At 43.5% G+C, this 21,410-nt stretch overlaps 1 protein-coding gene across 4 annotated transcripts in view; it reads right to left on the bottom strand.

Annotated features, from left to right (window-relative positions):
* LOC124804862 overlaps positions 1 to 21,410 on the bottom strand; it is a 297,784-nt gene that overhangs the window by 224,034 nt on the left and 52,340 nt on the right. For 2 of the 4 annotated variants that reach the window (XM_047265224.1, XM_047265227.1), the window contains exon 1: positions 4,690 to 4,777. The exons of the other annotated variants lie outside the window; for them this stretch is intronic. In XM_047265224.1, coding sequence (XP_047121180.1) covers positions 4,690 to 4,710 — 21 coding nt within the window. In that variant the 5' untranslated portion in view covers positions 4,711 to 4,777. Of the gene's footprint in view, positions 1 to 4,689; positions 4,778 to 21,410 lie in introns of those variants that run through there. 4 annotated transcript variants of the gene reach the window in all.

The raw sequence follows: 21,410 nt of genomic DNA, 5'->3' as shown, positions 1-21,410 counted from the left end.
TCTTCTAACCAAACCACGTGCCTACAGAGTATCGCCTCAATTATGCGAATGGATTCGTGATTTCCTTTCAGAAAGGTCACAGTACGTAGTAATAAACGGAAAGTCATCGAGTAAAACAGAAGTAATATCCGGCATTCCCCAAGAAAGTGTTATAGGCCCTCTATTGTTCCTGATCTATATTAACGACGTAGGAGACAATCTGAGTAGCCGTCTTAGATTGTTCGCAGATGACGCTGTCATTTACCGACTTGTAAAGTCATCAGATGATCAAAACGACTTGCAAAATGATTTAGATAAGACATCTGTATGGTGCGAAAAGTGGCAATTGACCCTGAATAAAGAAAAGGGTGAAGTTATTCACATGAGTACTTAAAGAAACCCGCTGAGTTTCGATTACGCGTAAGTCACACAAATCTGAAGGCTGTAAATTCAGCTAAATACTTAGGGATTACAATTATAAATAACCGAAATTGGAACGATCACATAGATAATATTGTTGGTAGAGGAAACCAAAGACTGCGATTCATTGGAAGAACACTTAGAAGGTGCAACAGGTCTACTAAAGAGACTGCTTACACCACGCTTGTCCGCCCTATTCTGGAGTATTGCTGCGCGCTACGGAATCCGCATCAGGTGGGACTGACGGATGATATCGAAAAAGTACAAAGAAGGGCAGCTCGATTTGTATTATCGTGAAATAGGTGAGATAGTATCACAGACATGATACGTGAAATGGAGTGCCAATCATTAAAACAAAGGCGTTTTTCGTTGGGGCGGGTTCTTCTCATGGAATTTCACCAGTTTTCTTCTCCGACTGCGAAAACATTCTGTTGGCACCCACCTACGTAGGGAGAAATGATCATCACGATAAAATAAGATATATCAGGGCTCGCTCGCACAGAAAAATTTAAGTGCTCGTTTTTCCTGCGTGCCGTTCGAGAGTGGAACGGTAGAGAGACAGCTTGAAGGTGGTTCATTGAACCTTCTGCCAGGCACTTCATTGTGAATAGCAGAGTAATCACGTAGATGTAAATGTAGATGTATATATTTCAAGTGGTACTTGCTCTAGGAGAGTCCACAGCACTTCGGTAAGAAACTGTATTTTTTTTTTTTATTGGGTTAGATAGAGCAGTAATCAGTCGTAGAATTAAGTTGCTTTAATATGACATTTATAGTCACAACGCAGATCAGATTTCGACCTGTGTCAGGTCATTATCAATGCTAAAACTAATACAAGAGTATATATTAAAATGTGATTTACAAAAGTTATAAGTCCATCACATCGTTGTCTTTTAATGTCAACATTACATACCAGTGCGGAATTGTAGCAGTTGTTCGTGTTCAAGTGAATGCTTACACAGTTCAACCATTACTGTCGTAAAATTATATGTTGGTTTCACAGTACACATCGGTTTTGTGTATGGCGCCCTCTATGAGCTGCGCCTGAAGTTTACAGTTTTGACGACATTTTTTTTTACTTCAATGAAGTAAGAAGCAGTCACGTAGTCATCAATAATTCCGCTCAAATGTTCCCACTCCACTGCGTCTGTTGCTCAACCTGCCCCTATCGGTGCAAATCCCTGTTGGCCGAACAGTGCACATTTCCTACATCCAGCTTTCCATGATTTATAAAGACAGCCTCGCCGTAACGAGAATTCGATGAAGAAGTAACCTAGTGTCTTGATGTCACATCAGAACCGAGTGGCAGTATTCAATGCGTCTTCTGCTGTCCCACTGGTTGATTTGCTGGTGGAGTGACATACGGTACGAGCAGAAGACGTGAACAGCCCCGGGCTGACTTATTCCATAGGCACTCGCAGCTTCCCTGGAGCTACCGTATGGATAGTGAACAACAGCTGCCAGAACTTGTGTTTCATTCAGTTCGCTCATTGCAGGTTTGCTCTGTATGGTATTCCAGTGCCGTACCTAAACAATTTTTTGTCCATCCGCTGAACTGTCATTCCTGCTGGGTACCGTTTGACGGGACACCGTCGTGAGTACAGCTCAACTGCTCCTCTTTACGTTCCTTCTGTATTCTCCTTGAAGAAGTAGCACTTCTCGTTTCTGTTGGTTTGTGAAAGACATTTACTTTTTTCAGAGTAACCAGCAGTCGGCACACGTGAACGACGCTGACAGAATGAAAGTCCCATTTCCTTTGTGCTCCTTTTATACCGGTACCGCGCCGGTGCAACACTCTTTCTTCCTTGTCCGGCGATACGTATTTCCTATTCTGTGTATGAAATAACATACTTCCGCATAAGACAGCAATCGATTCCACGTTCAGAATAGATAAAACCTAATTTCTGAATATTGTAATTGTTTCAAAACGAGCAATCGAATTTTTAATAGTGAAACGCCACTGAACTCGTCTCTTGTAGAACTACGGCAGTTATGATGATCAGGGCACTCACGCCGTTTTTCACGAGCAGGAATCTAAACCCGTCAACGAAATTGAAACTTTATAGAGCAACGGTACAACCCTCCCTGCTGTACTGCTCGACGTCTTAGGGAACAACATGTGACTCTAATATACGTAGTTTGCAACCATTACAAAACAGATGTTTGAAGTGGAGTCTAGGCGCCCCACGGTGGGCCAGGACGAAAGAAATAGACCAACTGACTGGAGAAAAATATATCGCTGAGAATATAAAACACCAGGCAACTCGTCTTTTTCGCAAATTAGACGAGTATCGGGGAAATATCGCCAACTTGCGAATGTAGGCCAGGCCCTACCACAACATTGGCACAAATACAAGCCCCTCTGCAAGCGAATACACAATAAAGTGAAGCCATTTCTCACACCTTCCCACTCCGGAAGAAAAAATCGCCAAAGGCGATCACTCTTTGGACACAAAATGAAAAAAAAAGAAAAAAAACTACGGCACTAAGAGCAGTGCCAGTTAACAAAGCGAAACCGATCCCGGTATCGATGTAATTAATATGGCAGTGAAAAGAGACTATAAGTATGTCATTTATTCAAGACTTCCTCACATTTCATGTAGGTGGAAACAGAATTGTGAATCTGACACGTTTCGGAAACATTTGAGAGGAACAGTTTAGCTGTGTCCCCCTACGTATATACAAGGTGTCCCAGGAGGAATGGTCAGTGTCCAGGGCTATGAGAGAGTAATTTTTCGAACCAAGAAAATGTAATAAACATGGGCTCCAAAATGAATATGGTAAGAGCTATGAGCTCTTCTTCCATACTCTGATACGCATCTTCTATTGCCGGCTTTATGCTTTTCATATTTTGAAAAGTGGAAGTATGGAACAGAAAAAAAAGAAGTCCAGTAAACATGAGTTCTAAACACCATAACTTAAGAGGTATCAGCACTTGTTCATCTTCGCTACTGTGAAACACACCTCTTCTACTGAACAAGTGCTCAAAGCTCCTAAGTTATGCATTTTAGAATATGTTCACTACACAGTTTTTTTTTCTTGTTTCGGTCCATACCGCCTCCTCGCAAAGTTTGGAAGGCAAAGAGCTTGCAATAGGAGAGACGTGTTTCACAGTATCGAGGATGAAGAACTGCTCTTGGCTCTTAATACATGCATTTAAATCTCATGTTTACTAGACTTCTTTGCTTTGAATGATCGTTCCTGTCGTATCCCTGAATATTGACCTTCCCTCTGGGACACCCTGTATGCATATCCACTAAACATAATTCTCAGAGCACGTTACTGCATAGTGGGTGTCAGTATTAACAGAATAGCCGTGCAGTTTTATTCTGATGCGTTGTGTAATATGTTACAGTGTTTCGTGTTTTAACAAACAAAAAGTCAGTAATTCAGCAATACGTAACCAAATATAAACATTAATATTAATAGTTAGTCTTTCATGGTGACAAATATTTTCGGGGTAATAATTCTGTTGCGGAATACGGAAATGGAAACAAATGACTATGAGGAAAGAAGTCGCTTCCGTCTGCTTCCAATACGACAGTAGCTATGGAGGAGTATCATTGCTATTACTCAGTTGTCGGTCCTTACGTCATTTTATTTATGAATTTGTTTCACTTGGCGAGAGACGGGCCTCCAACACTGTCTTATATCCAATTTCTATCAATTGAGATTGTAATACGAATAGTACGTGACCAGTAAAAAAGATAATAATAATAATAATACTATAAACAATACATATATCAATGAAAGTATGGAATTTATGAAATGTCAGTCTTATTAACATTTTTGAGCGCTTTCTTTATTATGTTTATGTTTAATGTAATAACATCCAACAGAAATGTATGGCAGCAGTGTGCAAGGAATCAGATATAGAGATGTTGACTGGACTGGGGAAGAATGAGAAATAATAGGATATGCTTAGCAGAAATATATGGACATAATGACGACATGTACAGTGGTGAACATGTGACAGAGAGACTGGTTTACTGTTGCACAGAAGGCAAACAGCTGAAATACGCCGAGAAGGAAGTAAGGCGATGATGACAGATCTCCTCTTCAGTGCAGAGTAGCAATGGATATGTCGCAGATTAGTGTGCACTTTGTTACTGAGTTGTGTAGCTGAAATGGAGAAGGAGATGGAAAAAGGTTTAGTGTTGTACACAGGTACAGCCAAGACGCTGGACGTATCAGATCTTCGATCGCAGTTGAGGAATAATGACAGGTATTTGATATGTGAGGACAGTTACTGAGGACCGCAGTGAATAAAAAACCGACGAAGTAACTTACGTTCTGCTGTGGAACTTTCATGATGTCCCCAAGGCAAAGGCTGACCGCAGAGTTGTACGTGTGCTGCACGGTTCACGAACGGCGACTGACCGTCTCTAGTGGCGGAGCCACCCCTCCTCCTTTCCCTCCCCCCTCCCCCCTCCCCCACCGCCACTCTACCACGCAACGCAGATCTGGCGCGTCGCAGCGACGTAGCATTACGTCACCTGCAAGTAGCGCACGCGCGAGTGCAGTAGTGCACCGACGCAACTGTAAATGCCAGGTGGCTGCCCTTCGGGCTTCCGGATCTACTGGTACTACAGCTGCGCGTTAGACTGATATGCTAGAAACTAAAACTAGACGCTGACGACGGATATTACAGCGATCGATAGTTTCGGAGGGACATGAAATAGTGCTGTTTTCTGATTGTGCAAGCGTGATAATCAAGCCCAACAGAGCTGTAAAATAGTCAAAAGTATTACTGGTTGTTTCTCAGTAAACAGTCCACCTCTTCTTTTAGTAAAACCGCATTTAATTCGATTCTGTGCAATGCAGGATATGCCGGCTGGTATAACTGAAGTGCAGTTATTCGCAGATGTTCACTGTGAGCTGTGATTATGGTATGGCAGCGAAACTTGATAGACGCTGTAATACATTAATGTGCAACCGAGTAACACTGAAGAAAAAAAGTTGCAATTCTGGCCACCAGGTGCAAATCTGGCTCTGTGAATATAAGAAAGAATTGTAGAAATGTGTCCATATGTAATGGGTTAGGAACAGGACGTAGGCAGAAAAGGTCAACAAGTGAGAAAGGCATAATGTTTATGTCATTATTATTTACGACTTTGTTTAATATGAGCACCGGGGACATCGATGAGAAGCTGTACAGCGCCAGATTTGCACCTGGTGGCCAAAATTGGAACTAATTTATTTTTCAGCGTAAATCGGTTCTGCATTAATGCATTAGAATACCTACCAAGTTTCAATGCCATACGATAATTACAACCTACAATGGACTCTAATTTGATCATCAATAACAATACAGCACAGGACGGAAGGAAATATGTAAAACTGATCATACAAAATTGCCAGGTGCGCATATTTATCAGAACTTCAATTGGAAATCACATATTATAGATCTTTTCAAAAGCTTGGTTTCAGCAACTTTTGCTCTATGTGTAATTAGTGGATTTGGTGATGGAACCATTAGCTCCAAGCATAGACACAAAACATTCATTGCACAGAAACGTTCTTAAGGATGATATGTGACAACCATCCTCGAACTTCATGCTCCGCGTTCTGGCCCAGACGGGCCAATCGGTGCCGACCGATCGCCATGCCATCCTCAGCCAATGACGCCATTTAATGCGGTACAGAGGGTCATGAAGTCAGTACACCGCTCTCCAGGCCGTTGTCGGCTCTCTTGACCTTGGAGCCGCTGTTTCTCATTCAAGTAGCTCCTCCATTGGCAAGACAAGGCTGAGTGCAACCTGGTCCATTCCTCCCACCAATGAAAAATCCTTGACATAACCGGGAAGCGAACCTAAGTCCTCCGTATGCTGACCACTGAGCTACGGTGGTGGACCGAACTTCTTGCAGGCAACAGTCTAAAATTAGGTATACTAGCAACGGCCACACAATATTTTACTCTCTTCTGAAATTTGCTGTAAACAATCAGATATTATTTGAAAATAATTCATGAATATAATGCAAGAAACAAATTAAACTCATTCTTTCACAGAAAAGAGTCAAACTAATAATGCTCAACCGCTCTACTTTTTTCTCATTTTTTCACATGTTAACATCGTCTGCGAAATCTGATATTGGAAACCGTTTCTATATGCACATTTATGACCGGTAATTCTTCCATTACCTGTTCCGCTATCTAAAAATGTTCCATCCTTCCTTTATCTGGATAATACGAAGAGCGAAAATGTATGTCATCAGTCTGCTTGCAGCTTTGGCTTTGTGTCTTGATTTCGCTAGCATGAAAGCACTGACCTTGCTTTATAAAACGTGACAGGATAACTCAATTCACCAGACAATCGTTTTCATTCGAAAGTGAGGGTGTCCCACAGAACAAGGGAGGAAGACTAGAGTTTAACGTCCGGTCGACAGCACCGTCACCAGGGAATAAACACAGACTCCGAATACGAAAGGCTGGGTAAGAGAATTGGCTGTGCCATTGTCAAAGGAACCGTCCGACATTTGCCTGAACTGGTTTAGAGAAACCATGGAAAACCTATAGCTGTATGACCGGATGCGGTTTTGAACCGTCGTCCTCCCGAAGGCGAATCCTTTGTGCTAACCATAGCGCCTCCTCACTCGGTTCCACAGAACAGTGTTACGGCAAAGCACTTATTATGTTGGAGGGCGACAGCTCTAAATAAACATAATGTTAATATTGCAGATTTCCAGGTTAGAAATTATGCTTACCGGTCTATTATACGACCCGCAATACACAACCTCCTCTTCAGTCTGTATACATTACCTGCTAGCCATATAAACTACTATGTCGAACAGTTTGTCCAATATAATTAAAAGCACGACGAAATAATAAGTAAAAACTATTTGGTCAAATACTACCAACACATCGTTCATCTACCGTGACGTTAAAGACTTAAACTGAATCCGTTTATGAGAAGCATTTTCTCGTGTCTTTAGGACAGCTATTATTTGACTTGCATTCGCGAAGAGCAGTGTCCAAATCTCTGTTCGAGTGTACTGGTTTAGTTTTTTCGTAGCACGCCTACATAAGTAAGGTGAATGCGTGATGATTTCTTCGAAAAGGAGACGGGTGCATTCCTTCATTAACCTAACTGATAACATGCTCCAACTCTGATGACATCGGCGACGGGAGGTTAAATCCTAATCTCCTTCTCTTCCTTCTGCTTCTTTCATAAATGGTATTGCGAAATACTCAGCGGAAGAAATAATGGACGAGGTGCATAAGGGTTTTTAATTAAATTCTCTGCTTTCTTTCAGTGGTAATTTTACACTGTCCAGTCAGTTTAAAGTGTCCCTTTTTGAAGCCATGCCGACTCCACTGCCGTGGCTAGCTGCGTTAGATTTCTCGGTTGAGGACTGGCGCGCATACAGCCCGATCGATATGGTCCCACAGATTGCCGATTGAGTTTAAATCCGCGGATATTGGTGGCCAGGGAGTACGGTAAACTCATTCTAGTGTTCTTACAACCACGCACGTACACTGCGAGCTGTGTGGCACGTTGCATTGTTCTGTTGGGTTTCTCTGCCTCGTGATGACTGGGTGTTGTGTGACGTCCTTAGGTTAGTTAGGTTTAAGTCGTTCTAAGTTATAGGGGACTGATGACCATAGATGTTAAGTCCCATAGTGCTCAGAGCCATTTGAACCATTTGCTCTGCTGGTAAGTACTGTCGTGCCGAGGGAAAACAAGCTGCATATAGGACTGGATATGGTCCGCAACGTTAGATACATACTTGTTTGATCCATTGTGCCTTTTGGAATGACGCAACCACCATTAGAGTGTCACGAAAACATTTCCCGGACCATAACGCTTCCTCCTCCTGCTCAGACCCTTCCGACGATTCTTGCAGAGTGTTTCCCTTTGGTCCGATGCAGCATAACGTGATTCAAGGCCACCTGTCACCTCCCGGCGAATGTCCAGATGCGGTACTGGCGTGCAAATTCCACAATGCGTCTCCGATGAACAGCATGGGTGCATGAACAAGGCAACTGCTGCGGAGGCCCACATTCAGGAACTTCCACTGAGTGATCGTTCAGGAAACATTGTTGATAGCCCCTTGGTTCAACTGGGCGGTCAGTTGCTCAACAGTTGCACGTCTGTTCGCACGTACACATCTCCTCAGCCATCGTTCACCCCTGTCTCATGTACGGCCCGCAGTGCACGGCAGTTGCCAAGGATAGCGCCATTGTGCCATGCACGCTATACTTTAACCACGGCGGCACGCTATCGGTTTACAAACTTAGGCGTTTCGGAAATGCTTCCACTCCTGACTCGAAAGTCACTGAGTATGTCCTATTTGACGCCAGATATATGTATCCGTCTCCGCATTGCAAGACTGCACAGTTTTGCTCGCCCCCCCCCCCCCCCCGCCCCCCTCCTCCTCGACGAGTTTTATATACCGTTCACCACTTGTTCTGCCACCTGCCGTCTGTGAGTAGTTCTTACAAGCAGACGTCGAACGTAGGCGGTGGTCACATCAGAGTGACCGACGGTGTATATTACAAAATAGTTCACGTCACAATTTTTACATTAATAAATTACTACTTACAGTAATTCACTTTTACTTTTGAACCTTTGTTTCCTCTCAGCTGGCCATAGAATAGAGGTCGTACTTTCACGACTGAACCTTCGCTTCCTCTTATCTGGCCATAGATTAGAGATCGCACTTTACTTATAAAATATCGGTACATTTTCCTATGACGATCTTTTTGTTTTGTAGTTTCCATATTTCATAAGCTAACTGCTGCATAAGATAACTACGGCCCTGCCGCCCTGCTTATAGCGAGTATGCTTGTTCCTCTGTGATTCTCTTTTTTTTTTTTTTTTTTTTTTTTTTTTTTTTAGTCCAGTGAGTAGGTAGGGATTTCAAATATCCTCAAGCGTCTTTATTTTCATGTGAATGGGATCATTTTTACGACGTGATGTTTGTTAACTTTCTTTCTTGTGGATGGGTATTCTTTTTATTGTCTTTGAGCCAGTATCATCTCTTTTTGTTACAGGCTAATACAGCTATTCATTACGGAGTGGCTTACAACAGTGACTTCGACTAGGAATATGTATAGTAGTGCGACTCAAATTCCGAGTCATATTTTGAGTCTGCGTGTTTCGTCGCCACCTAACGACGCCCTTTGAAGCTGTCAACTTTTATCTGTATTTTTCGATGGAGACCTTTGTTCTGGTTCTTCTCCAAACCAGACTACGCTGTACTGCTCGATCAATTTACAAGACTACGCGGCGTTCATGTGCTGAACGAGACATAAACATAATTATACACCCACGACTCAGAAAAATTTAAATGAATTGGAATGGTTTTACAGGCGCTGCGTGTTCTCGTTGTATGCTGGAAGAATAAGGATACAGTCTGAGTCAAATGATAGCACGTAGGATGGGCCAGTATAATGTTATGACGTTTAGCCTTACCTGTCCAGTAGTGCGTCATGTATGACTAACATGACGCTGACATCTTAAAAATGATGGTTGGCGGAGCTCAAGGCAGAGCACTGCGTGTCTTTAACGCTGACTAACTGCGCTGTTATGAAGTCATCGCCATATCTTTTACGTCTATGACGCATAGAAAGGTATCGGGGCAGTAACCGTTAGAAAGAAGCACAATAAATTAATAACGGTGACTTATTTCAACCATCGTATCAACTTTATTACTTTGCTCAAATTTGCATTTAAAAAAGGTGACTGCAGCTACGAAGCGTTTATACACCGCCGGAAAAAAATTAGTACACCCTTTTAGGGGTTTCCATGCCACTTAAGATTTATTGTTGCAACAGTGCATATGGAGTACAACCTGCCAGGGTAGCCGAGAGCACTAATGCGCTGCTTCCTGAACTCAAGTAGGAGCGCCGGCCCCAGATCAAATCCTCCCAGCGGGCGGGAATGGATGTGGTTTTTCGGCGGTTTTCCATATCCCACTTGGTGAGTACCGAGCTGGTCCCCAGGTTCTGCCTCAGTTACACGACTCACAGACATTTGAAAACGTTCGTGACTTATACTAAATGCAGAGAGCTGGGGTACACTACTTACGACTCAGGGTGTTCTGGGTGATGGCAGGAAGGGCATCCGGCCACCCTCTGCCACTTACACTGCCAAATCTGTAATAGTAAGGCCGGCCCCGCGCTGGAGCGGGACAAAGGCCCCAATAAAGAAAGAAAAAGTGTATATGGAGTACACGAAATGACTAGATTAACAGATCAGTAGCACAAGCCGTTCTGAGATACCATGCTGAAACACCCATATTAGTATGTGGTTTAGCCTCCATTGACGCCAGTGCAGGCGCTGACTCTGGCATACAGTCGATCTTACAGATGGTGAATACAGTCCTGGGATACGTTATTCCACGCCTGCTCGACCTGTTCACGTTGTGAGCGAGGGGTTGATCTGAGATTCTGTTATTCTGCGCAACGGATTAATATGAGATGTACCCTTTACCCTGTGGCTCCTGCAAGATGCAATTTCCACCCCCACACTACTACAGAAGTAAGTCAGACGCTCCTAACGTTCTAAAGAGAAATGCCTGAAAAACTTTCAGCAATAAATATCTTCTGGAGTCGTCCGCTGTAAGGAAATGACACAAAAATTCACAAAATTTCTTACGTAACTAGTGGGATACTTGGGTACTGGAGTAGTGCTAGTTAGTGTAAGAAACACATGAAACTAACGAAAATTGTTAATTACTTTGCAAAAATTCTGAGAAATCACAATAGCACTTTTAGTTATGAAATTAACAAGTTATATCCTGGTTCTTTTTGGAATGTGAAGTTACCTCTCAAGGATAGGATTCGCTAATGAAATTGCTATATCAAGTTTAATTGTTATAGACTTGGCAGAATGGCTGAGAGGTGCGCCTACTCAACTTGAATAATTATCCTTTAGATTGTTGCTAGGGGCGGTCGAGGCTGTCGCGTGTGAAATGCAGTGAAGTGTACTGTTCTGGAGGAAATATGGGGCTCGCAATAGCTGTAGCGCACAATACCGTAAGCTGCAATGACTGCTGTCTGCGCCGCTCGCTGCTGACAAATAAGATAACTCTCGTTCTATCTAGATTGACCTTCGCCAATCGAACTCTCCCTACCCCTTGATGAAGTCAAGGATTCCTGTTCGCCCCTAGCCTAAGTATTGGCGTGGTACACCGGTCAGATAACCAGTCCACCACGATGCCACTCAAAAATTCGCTCGCATGCGTTTAACTGTAACGCCGTACGTTCACACCCCACAATAAGTGTGTCAGCCAACACAGTGAACAATGCTTAATCGCAAGGACTCAATATAGAGAGTCGCACTTCGATTCGCTCTCGACGGAGGTACTCTCCCAGTGAAGTACTGAGGAGAGACTTGTTCCTCGCTCCAAGAGCGACAACGGAACGGCGCCTCTCCACGCCAGACATGAAAGGGTATATCTTTCTGTCTCTTCCATTACTCCTTCAGCTCAAGGCGTCAGAAATATCGTCTGCCCATCAGCATTGCTCTTCTAAAACAGGAGAATGACGTTTCGTTTAAGGCGCCCAATCCGGAAATCTGTAGTATCGGCGTTTGGCCTTTGCATCTCCCTGTGAAAATCTCTGAAACTGCGTGCTATATGTAAAGAATGCGTAGGCTGGCCGCTCCCACACAGTGTAGCGGAATTTGCTTTTAAGCCGAACACGGCGTCGTTCCTCCTTTCCCTCGGGCGAACGCTGTGCGCGCCAAGGGCGGCTACCGACCGACGTAGATGGGTTGGGACTGGCCTTCTGGCGTGTGGTTGCCTCTCTCGAACTAAAATCTCTTGTGACCGTCGTGTCTGGAAAGTATGTGTGTACGCCAGCCTCGAGTATTTCAACCACGGTGCGCACTTGCGATTTATTAATTATTTGCATATCGCTTACATGAACTCAGACAACATTGACTTTATCTTATCGTGTTTGGGTTCGAATGAAGCATCTTGATGTGCGGAATATGATTGTGAGGGCGGAATATGTAAGCAATGGAGGTCAGGAGACCACGACATCTTACAACGTAGCTTAAGAGTTGTTGGTTGATGAGTCGCACGAGTGACAGCTCGCCCCATTACATTCCACACGTGCTCGATTGGAGACAATTCTGGAGATCGTGCTGGCCAGGAAAGTTGCTGCAGATCTTGCAGAGCACGTTGAGTTTCCGGGCAGTGTGTGGGGGAGCATTATCGCGTTGGAACAGCACATCACCTTCCTCTTGCAAGAGCGGCAAAAGAACGGGTCTAACAACATTCTGCACATACCAAGAGCTGGTTAGCGTCCCTTCCAGAAACACCAAAGGTGAAAAGAGTTGTAACTTATCGCTTCTCAGACCATAAGGCCTGGAATGGGACCAGTGAGTGTTGTACGAATCTACTTTACGAGGCAGTTCTCACCGGGTCTACGTCGTACACGCTAGCGACCATCACTTGCGTGGAAGCTGAATCTTCTTTCATTGCTGAAGGCCACGGCATGCCATTCCATCTTTCATGTGATCCTCTGATGGCACCACTCGTGCAGGTCGATGCAGTGACGCGAGCGGAAGATGGGCTACGTGTATACGTGCCCTTAGTCCCACTACTAATAACCGGTTCACAACAACTCGTATCGACACGTCTGAATTCACAAGCTCCCTTATCGGTCCTATGATAGTTGTACAGTCTACAACAGTTGCTCTCACAATAATACACTACTGGCCATAAAAATTGCTACACTAAGAAGAAATGCAGATGATAAACGGGTATTCATTGGACAAATATATTATACTAGAACTGACATATGATTACATTTTCACGCAATTTGGTTGCATAGATACTCAAAAATCAGTACCCAGAACAACCACCTCTGGCTGTAATAACGGCCTTGATACGCCTGGGCATTGAGTCGAACAAAGCTTGGATGGCGTGTACAGGTACAGCTGAACTGCCCATGCAGCTTCAACACGATACCACAGTTCATCAAGAGTAGTGACTGGCGTATTGTGACGAGCCAGTTGCTCGGCAACCATTGACCAGACGTTTTCAATTGGTGAGAGATCTGGAGAATCTGCTGGCCAGGGCAGCAGTTGAACATTTTCTGTATCCAGAAAGGCCCGTACAGGACCTGCAACATGCGGTCGTGCATTATCCTGCTGAAATGTAGTGTTTCGAAGGGATCGAATGACGGGTAGAGCCACGGGTCGTAACACATCTGAATTGTAACGTCCACTGTTCAAAGTGCCGTCAATGCGAACAAGAGGTGACCGAGACGTGTAACCAGTGGCACCCCATACCATCACGCCGGGTGATGCGCCAGTATGGCGATTACGATTACACGCTTCCAATGTGCGTTCACCGCGATGACGCCAAACACGGATGCGACCGTCATGATGCTGTAAACAGAACATGGATTTATCCGAAAAAATGACGTTTTGCCATTGGTGCACCCAGGTTCGTCGTTGAGTGCACCATCGTAGGCGCTCCTGTCTCTGATGCAGCGTCAAGGGTAACCGCAGCCATGGTCTCCGAGCTGATAGTCCATGCTGCTGCAAACGTCGTCGAACTGTTCGTGCAGATGGTTGTTGTCTCGCAAACACCCCCATCTGTTGACTCAGGGATCGAGACGTGGCTGCACGATCCGTTACAGCCATGCGGATAAGCTGCCTGTCATCTCGACTGGTTTCGGAGGTCGTTGGTTTCAGCACGGTGTTGCGTATTACCCTCCTGAACCCAGCGATTCCATATTCTGCGACCAGTCATTGGATCTCGACCAACGCGAGCAGCAGTGTCACGATACATTAAACCGCAATCGCGATAGGCTACAATCCGACCTTTATCGAAGTTGGAAACATGATGGTACGCATTTCTCCTCCTTACACGAGGCATCACAACAACGTTTCACCAGGCAATGCAGGTCAACTGCTGTTTGTGTATGAGAAATCGGTTGGCAACTTTCCTCATGTCAGCACGTTGTAGGAGTCGCCACCGGTGCCAGCCTTGTGTGAATGCTCTGAAAAGCTAATCATTTGCATATCACAGCATCTTCTTCCTGTCGGTTAAATTTCGCGTCTGTAGCACGTCATTTTCGTGGAGTAGCAATTTGAATGGCCAGTAGTGTACGTTCCTTGTGGGCGTCTGACCTGCACTTAAGTCCACAACTTCGTCTGCGGTTGTGGGAATGTGCACGTGACCACTGATACCAGAATCGTTGCACAGCTGATGTAGCACGACTAACTTGTGTGACAATTCTCAGAAAGGACCGCTCGCCACTCGGAAGGCCACAGTTTGACCTCTTTCAGACTCGCTCGGTTGGCTGTAGAAAGGACGAGTGCGTCTCCGTGGTATGGTCGCCTGCTTTCTCTCACACGTATGCACCACACTGAGCCTTCAAGCTGTGAGCATTCCTTGTTAAAGGGTATACACTGATGGCGCTCTGTAGTTATGGCTCTGAGCACTATGCGACTTAACTTCTGAGGTCATCAGTCGCCTTGAACTTAGAACTAATTAAACCTAACTAACCTAAGGACATCACACACATCCATGCCCGAGGCAGGATTCGAACCTGCGACCGTAGCGGTCGCTCTGCTCCAGACTGTAGCGTCTAGAACCGCACGGCCACTTCGGCCGGCGCTCTGGTAGTTACACCACTATGCTATCTGTTGGCGGACGACGTTGAAACCATTCTCAGTACATCTGCCATCCCGTGGGTGGCATAGGCCGTCATCGGATCAAAATCGGAGTTGTCTTTCCAGGAGTACTAATTTTTTCCGGCAATGTATTTTCTGCCGCGCGGGGTTAGCCCAGCGGTCTAAGGGCGCTGCAGTCATGGACTGTGCGGCTGGTCCCGGCTGAGGTTCGAGTTCTCCCTCGGGCATGGGTGTGTGTGTTTGTCCTTAGGATAATTTAGGTTAAGTAGTGTGTAAGCTTAGGGACTGATGACCTTAGCAGTTAAGTCCCATAAGATTTCACTCACACAATGTATTTTCTCTAGCTGAGAAAGGAATTTATAATTTAAATGTTCGTATAACGATAACCCTCAAAGAAAATGTACCTCATCGTTTTTAAACCAAAGTAAAGCTCCGTTTTATTTTATATCCTATACTTCGGGGCCTAAAGCAAACCGAGAGCCTCAGCTTAATATTTGCTACAGGCACCGCACTGTTTTAATCCGGCACTGATGTAAAGACGTATTTCATGCAGAATAAGCACATATTGTCCGTTCTTATTACGATAGGCACACGTAACTATTTGTTAGGAGTCTAATGATTAGCACATTCTTACACTTTACTCGAATTTCCAACACACGACTGTTTTTGTAAATGTAATTACTTTTACTTCAAAAGCGAATGTGTTGAATGTTCTTGCCATTTGTGACTCAAATATAGCAACAATAATTATGGAATTGATATCTTCTGTGCTGGGAAATAGTTGTATTGCTTTTAACTTTCAATTATCACGTCTGTGTAGTTTTACCTTCACCTACAGCTGTGGTGGCTTATTTAGTACGCTAAATAATGCAGGTATGGCATTCCATACAAATTTCTTACTTTCCACTTTGCTTGATTTAACTGAAAATGTAATGAAAAAAATTAAGACTTTGTTGAGAAGATATAGACACCTTTCTACAAAATGTCAGGTCTTCTGGTATTTTCTGCCTTTTTTCTAAAGAAAACGACGTTTTCGTTAAATGTCTGTAGGTTACAAGAGAATCGTACATGAAGTGCCCTGTAATATATAGTTCCATACCTCCCGCAGTTCTAAGGAATCTAAAGAAAAATAAATGTGCCGTTGTTTTTTAGTCATTCCCGATTTTTATGGCACTACATAAGCTCCATACTGAAACAACTGTAATACAAATCAACATAAACGAGACTATTCGGTCTCATCCTATATCGTATTGAGAAGTATAGCTTTCTATCCGGTTTGGGCGCTGTTGTCGCAGTATGTAAAAAAAACGTGCAGGGATATTGTGACTGTATCTGACACTGAGTTCATTAGGATCTCAAGGATCACCGCTGGCTGCTGAAGCAGCTAACATGCGATGTACGGCATAACAGCACAAGTACAGACTTCTTTCTATGAGGTGTCCCAAATTCGTACGCACAAATACATCTCTTATTTGAGTCAACAGTCTTCTGACTGGTTTTAGTGACCTGCTACGAATTCCTCACTTAGGCTAACCTCTTCATTCCGCAGTATCACATGTACGCTACGTCCTCAGTTATGTGATAGATGTATTCAAATTTTTGTCTCCCCGTACAATTTTAGCCTCCACTGCTCGCTCTAGTACCATCATCCTGCTCCTTCTTGTTATCAGAGTTTCCCATATGTTCCTCTCTTCACCGATTGTGTGGGGAGCCTCCTCATTCTTTATCTTATCAGTCCACCTAATTTTCAGCATTCTTCCGTGGCACCACATCTCAAACCCTTCGATTCTCTTCTGTTCTGGTTTTTCCACTGTCAACTATTCACCAGCATACAATGCTTTCCTCGAAACGTACATTCTCAGAAATTTCTTCCTCAAATTAAAGCCTGTGTTTGACACAGTAAACTCCTCTTGGTCAGGAATGCCCTCTTTGCCTATGCTAGTCTGCTTTTCATGTCCTCCTTCCAAGGAAAAAGAATTCCTTAACTTCGTCTATTTCGTTATCACCAACTTGATGATACGTCTCCCGCTACTTTCATTTCTGCTGCTTCTCATTACCTTGATCTTTCTCTAGTTTAGTCACAATGTATATTCTACTCATTAGGCTGAACATTCCATTCAACAGATCCAGTAATTCTTCTTCACTTTCAATGAGAATAGGAATGTCTTCAGCGAATTTTGCAACTGATGTCGTTTCACCATGCATTTTAATCTCACCCTTGAACCTTCTTTTTATTTCCATCATTGCCTCTTTGAACTATAGACTGAACAGTAGAGGCGAAAGACTACATCCCTGACTTACATGCTTTTTAATCTGAGCACTTCGCTGCTGGTCATACAGTCTTATTGTTCTTCTTGGCCGGCCAGAGTGGCCGAGCGGTTCTAGGCGCTACAGCCTGGAACCGCGCGACCGCTACGGTCGCAGGTTCGAATCCTGCCTGGGGCATGGATGTGTGTGATCTCCTTAGGTTAGTTAGGTTTAAGTAGTTCTAAGTTCTAGGGGACTGATGACCTCAGAAGTTAAGTCCCATAGTGCTCAGAGCCATTTGAACCATTGTTCTTCTTGGTTTTTGTACACAATGTTTATTACCTGTGTTTCCACACAGATTACTTCTAGTTTTCTCAGAATTTCGATCATGTTGCCCCATTTTACATTGTCGATTGCTTTTTCCAGGTCGACAAATCCAATGTGCGTGCCTTGATTTTTCTTCAGTCTTGCGTCCACTATCAAACGCAATGTCAGAACTGCCTGTCTAGTATCTTTACCTTTCCTAAAACCAGACTGGTAGTCTTTTTTCCCCTTTATTGTGATTTCATTCATCTGCCCCATTTAGGCAGGGCAGGGGAGGGCTGGCAGCGGCACAATCCGTCACTCCTCAGCCGAGGGACATTACTGGCATTAAAAAAGATGAAACGATACATATATAAAACGCGATGAGAAGGGGAAACACACATAATAATAGGTTAAAAAAAATAAGCTTACACGGAGAGTTTCATTGTGAGACATAGTTTCAAATTACGCCATATAAAGATTAGAACACAGTTTGAGATGTGTGTAGTACGAAAAATACACCGAAGTTACAAGCACAAGATAGGAGTCGGCCACAGTATTCAAATCCACACCAGAAGGAAGGCACTATTAAAACCACTGAACGTGAAGGACAACACACGACAAAGAGTAAAAGCTCCCAGGAGGGACCTGCCAAGGGAGGTTAAGTCTGAGAGGAGGGAAGAGAGAGAAGAGGATGGGGCAGCGGGGGAGTTGGGGAGTGGGTATGGAGAGGAAGTTATCTAATAAATGACGAGAAACTGAAAATGATGTAAGAGAGTCAAGCTGAGTAGTTCAAGACAGAGAACTTCTTTTTCTTTCTTCTCGTAAGCGTTAATCCTCTATAATACGGGCTCAGTTTTGGGCAACTTATTTTTTTTTAATTTTAGGACCGGATGCTATTTTTGTCACCGCCTTCGTCATCTACCTAAGGAAGGCACGTCGTGAGCGCCATCTGTCAGTGTATTGTCTGAACTTAGTTCTGTGAGTAATACTATTGTTTTTTAACAGTTGGTATATGTTTATCGATATGTAAGTTGCGGACCAGTCCAGAATTAACCTAAACGAGCGTGGGAAACCGCCTAAAATCACATTCACGCTGCTCTGTGCACCATCCAGGCTCGTAATCTACAGCGCAGATACGATCTGGGTCTGGCCGAACTTTCTCCCTCACAAGCTAGGGAACAGCGCGTTACGCTAAATAAGCAGGTCAGGGAACTAGTGGGTGGAACTACTCCGTACATACATCGCAACTGCCTGATTAGTGTTTTATAGGTACAGCTCAGTAACGTCACTCCATAATACAAACACTGTACTCGTACCATTTACCGCCTAATCTATTCTTTCTACATCTACAGTATACTCTGCAAACGGTGTGTGGCGGAGGGTATTTCTGATACCACTAACTGATCCCACATTCCCTGTTCCTCTCGCGAAAGGCGCAGGGAAGAATGACTGTTGCTAAGCGTCAGTATTAGATCAAATTTCGTGAATTTTCTCGTCTTGGTCATTTAGGAAGATATATGTGGGAGGAAGTAATATGTACCCGACCCTTCCTGGAAAGTGCTCTCTCGAAATTTCAATAGTAAATCTCTCCATGACGCACAACGCCTCTCTTGTAATATATGAAGATGGTATCTGTTATTTCGAACATGTCCGAAAGAACAGATACCATCTTCATACAGTTAAGGCTAACCGGCCATTGACTTCTTCTTCTGTGCTGCATGCACACGCATTGCCCGAACTCTTACGGGCTCGGTAAAATTGTCTGCCGCGAGTAATGAGTGTAATGGGCAGGGACACTACGAATGTAGTATGTGGACGTTAAGTTGGGAATGTGGGTCTCACGGGGAGCGCGCAAGAGATAAATTCCTGCAGTCGCACTATCCTCTGTGCCCTCGGTGGCTGAGATGATGAGCGTCTGTCATGTAAGCAGTAGATCCCGGGTTCGAGTCCCGGTCAGGGCACACATTTTCAACCGTCCCCGTTGATGTATATCAACGCCTGTCGACAGTGTAGGGTCTTGATTTAATTATCATTTCTCTCTTGTAACGTCTGCCATAGTTTGTTAATTGTCTCTGTACAGCTCTCACGCCGACTAAACGATCCCGTGTCGAAACTCGCAACTCTTGGTTGGATCTCCTCTATCTCTTATATCTGATAAGACTCCCAGATTGGCCAACAATACTCAAGAATCGGTCAACTAAGCACCTTCTAAGCTACTTCCTTCGTGGATTAGTTCCTTGCTTAAGATTCTTCCCATGAATCTCTGGCATCTGCTTATCCTACTAATTGCTTCATGTAGTCATTCCATTCACTCTAGATCTGTATAGCTACTCCTAGATATTTTGTGGAAAATACTGTTTCTAGCAATACAGAAGTGGACTGCATTTCCTATGTGTGCGCAATATGTTACATTTTTTACGTTCAGTATCAACTGCTAGAACCTGCATCATTCATCAGTCCTCTGAAGGTCCCTCTGCATATAGATAGTGTCTTCTGGCGTTGCCAATTTCCTAGAGACAACCGCTTCATCTGCGGTCAGTCTTACAGAGCTTTTGACAGTTTCTATTATACATATTTTTGAAACAGTAACAGTCCTATCACACTTGCTTGGGGTACTCCGGACATTACCTTAACATCTGCCGTTTTTGTTCCATTAAGATCTTGCCGATCATTAGCACGTTATCCCAAAACTCTCGTTCTGGGGTCCTCTCCCGTCTGATCCCAAATATTTTACACACTGTGTATTAACAAAGGTCTAGTTGAAGTTAGTGAAAAGTGAACTTTTAAGAACGCTGCTCAGATTGTGGAGAGAAGACGAGTACGCCAGCCGGCGAAATACTTTGCGTCAAATGGAAACGTCATATCTGCTAGAAACCTGAAAAAATAGTCTACTGTCAATCAGTCATGTCGAGGAAACAAAACACATGTTGTTGTCGTGTTCATAATTGACACATTATTTCTCATTCTATAGTAACGATCACCTTCGTAGTTTGCTATAGAAACCCCACTCACCTGATAAAAATGCTACAAAATAACCAGTGAGGAAAGTTTACTACTTTATAAAGAATATAGTAACCAGTCGCGGAAACATAATTTATTTGTGTTGTTGCAAATAGATTTCGACTGATGTCAGTCATCATCGGTGAATTTTTCTAACCGATACCTGCCATAAGTAGAAGTACTGTCCTTGGCAAATTTCTTTCATTCTTTATAATTTTATATTCCACGGTCGCTGCACCTTATGGAGCCCAATATTCAAAAGTTTACTATTTTGTTCATATATCTACTGACGCCCAATATTCAAAAGTTTACTATTTTGTTCATATATCTACTGACGCTGCTAACACCATCCCACAGTTTTGAGTAAAACACGCCCGAGTTCTTGACTTCATGAGGTTTATTACACACAGTTTCAACGAGTTACATAGTCATGGGTAAATGTACTCAGATCTTTTCTTACAGAATTCTGAAAATTTTTCTCCCTTGTTCTTCCTATACATTTACTTTATTTTTATTGCTTTATGGTTTTCTTTATCTTGATAAGGGTAGATCCCTTACAACCTCCCCTACACATAACCAGATATTCTTCACATTTCACGTAACATTCATTATAACTCACAATGTTATGACAACACGTGCAAAAAAAGCACACACACACACAGTTTATATTCGTTTGTGAAAAGTAGAATAAGTAAGATAAATTAAAAACAGGTAGATTCAAACGATACGCACTGGCAGTAATCGATTTGAGACATGGGCTGACAGACAGAGGGAGCAAGATGTGCGATAGAAACATAAGTGAGGGAAAGCATAGTTCGTAGTAGGCAGTGTTTTCATTTTTTTATTTTTTCATTAGCT

Source organism: Schistocerca piceifrons, chromosome 7, assembly GCF_021461385.2.
Source record: "Schistocerca piceifrons isolate TAMUIC-IGC-003096 chromosome 7, iqSchPice1.1, whole genome shotgun sequence".
Classification (NCBI taxonomy): domain Eukaryota; kingdom Metazoa; phylum Arthropoda; class Insecta; order Orthoptera; family Acrididae; genus Schistocerca; species Schistocerca piceifrons.
This window is presented reverse-complemented; position numbering and strand designations above follow the sequence as displayed.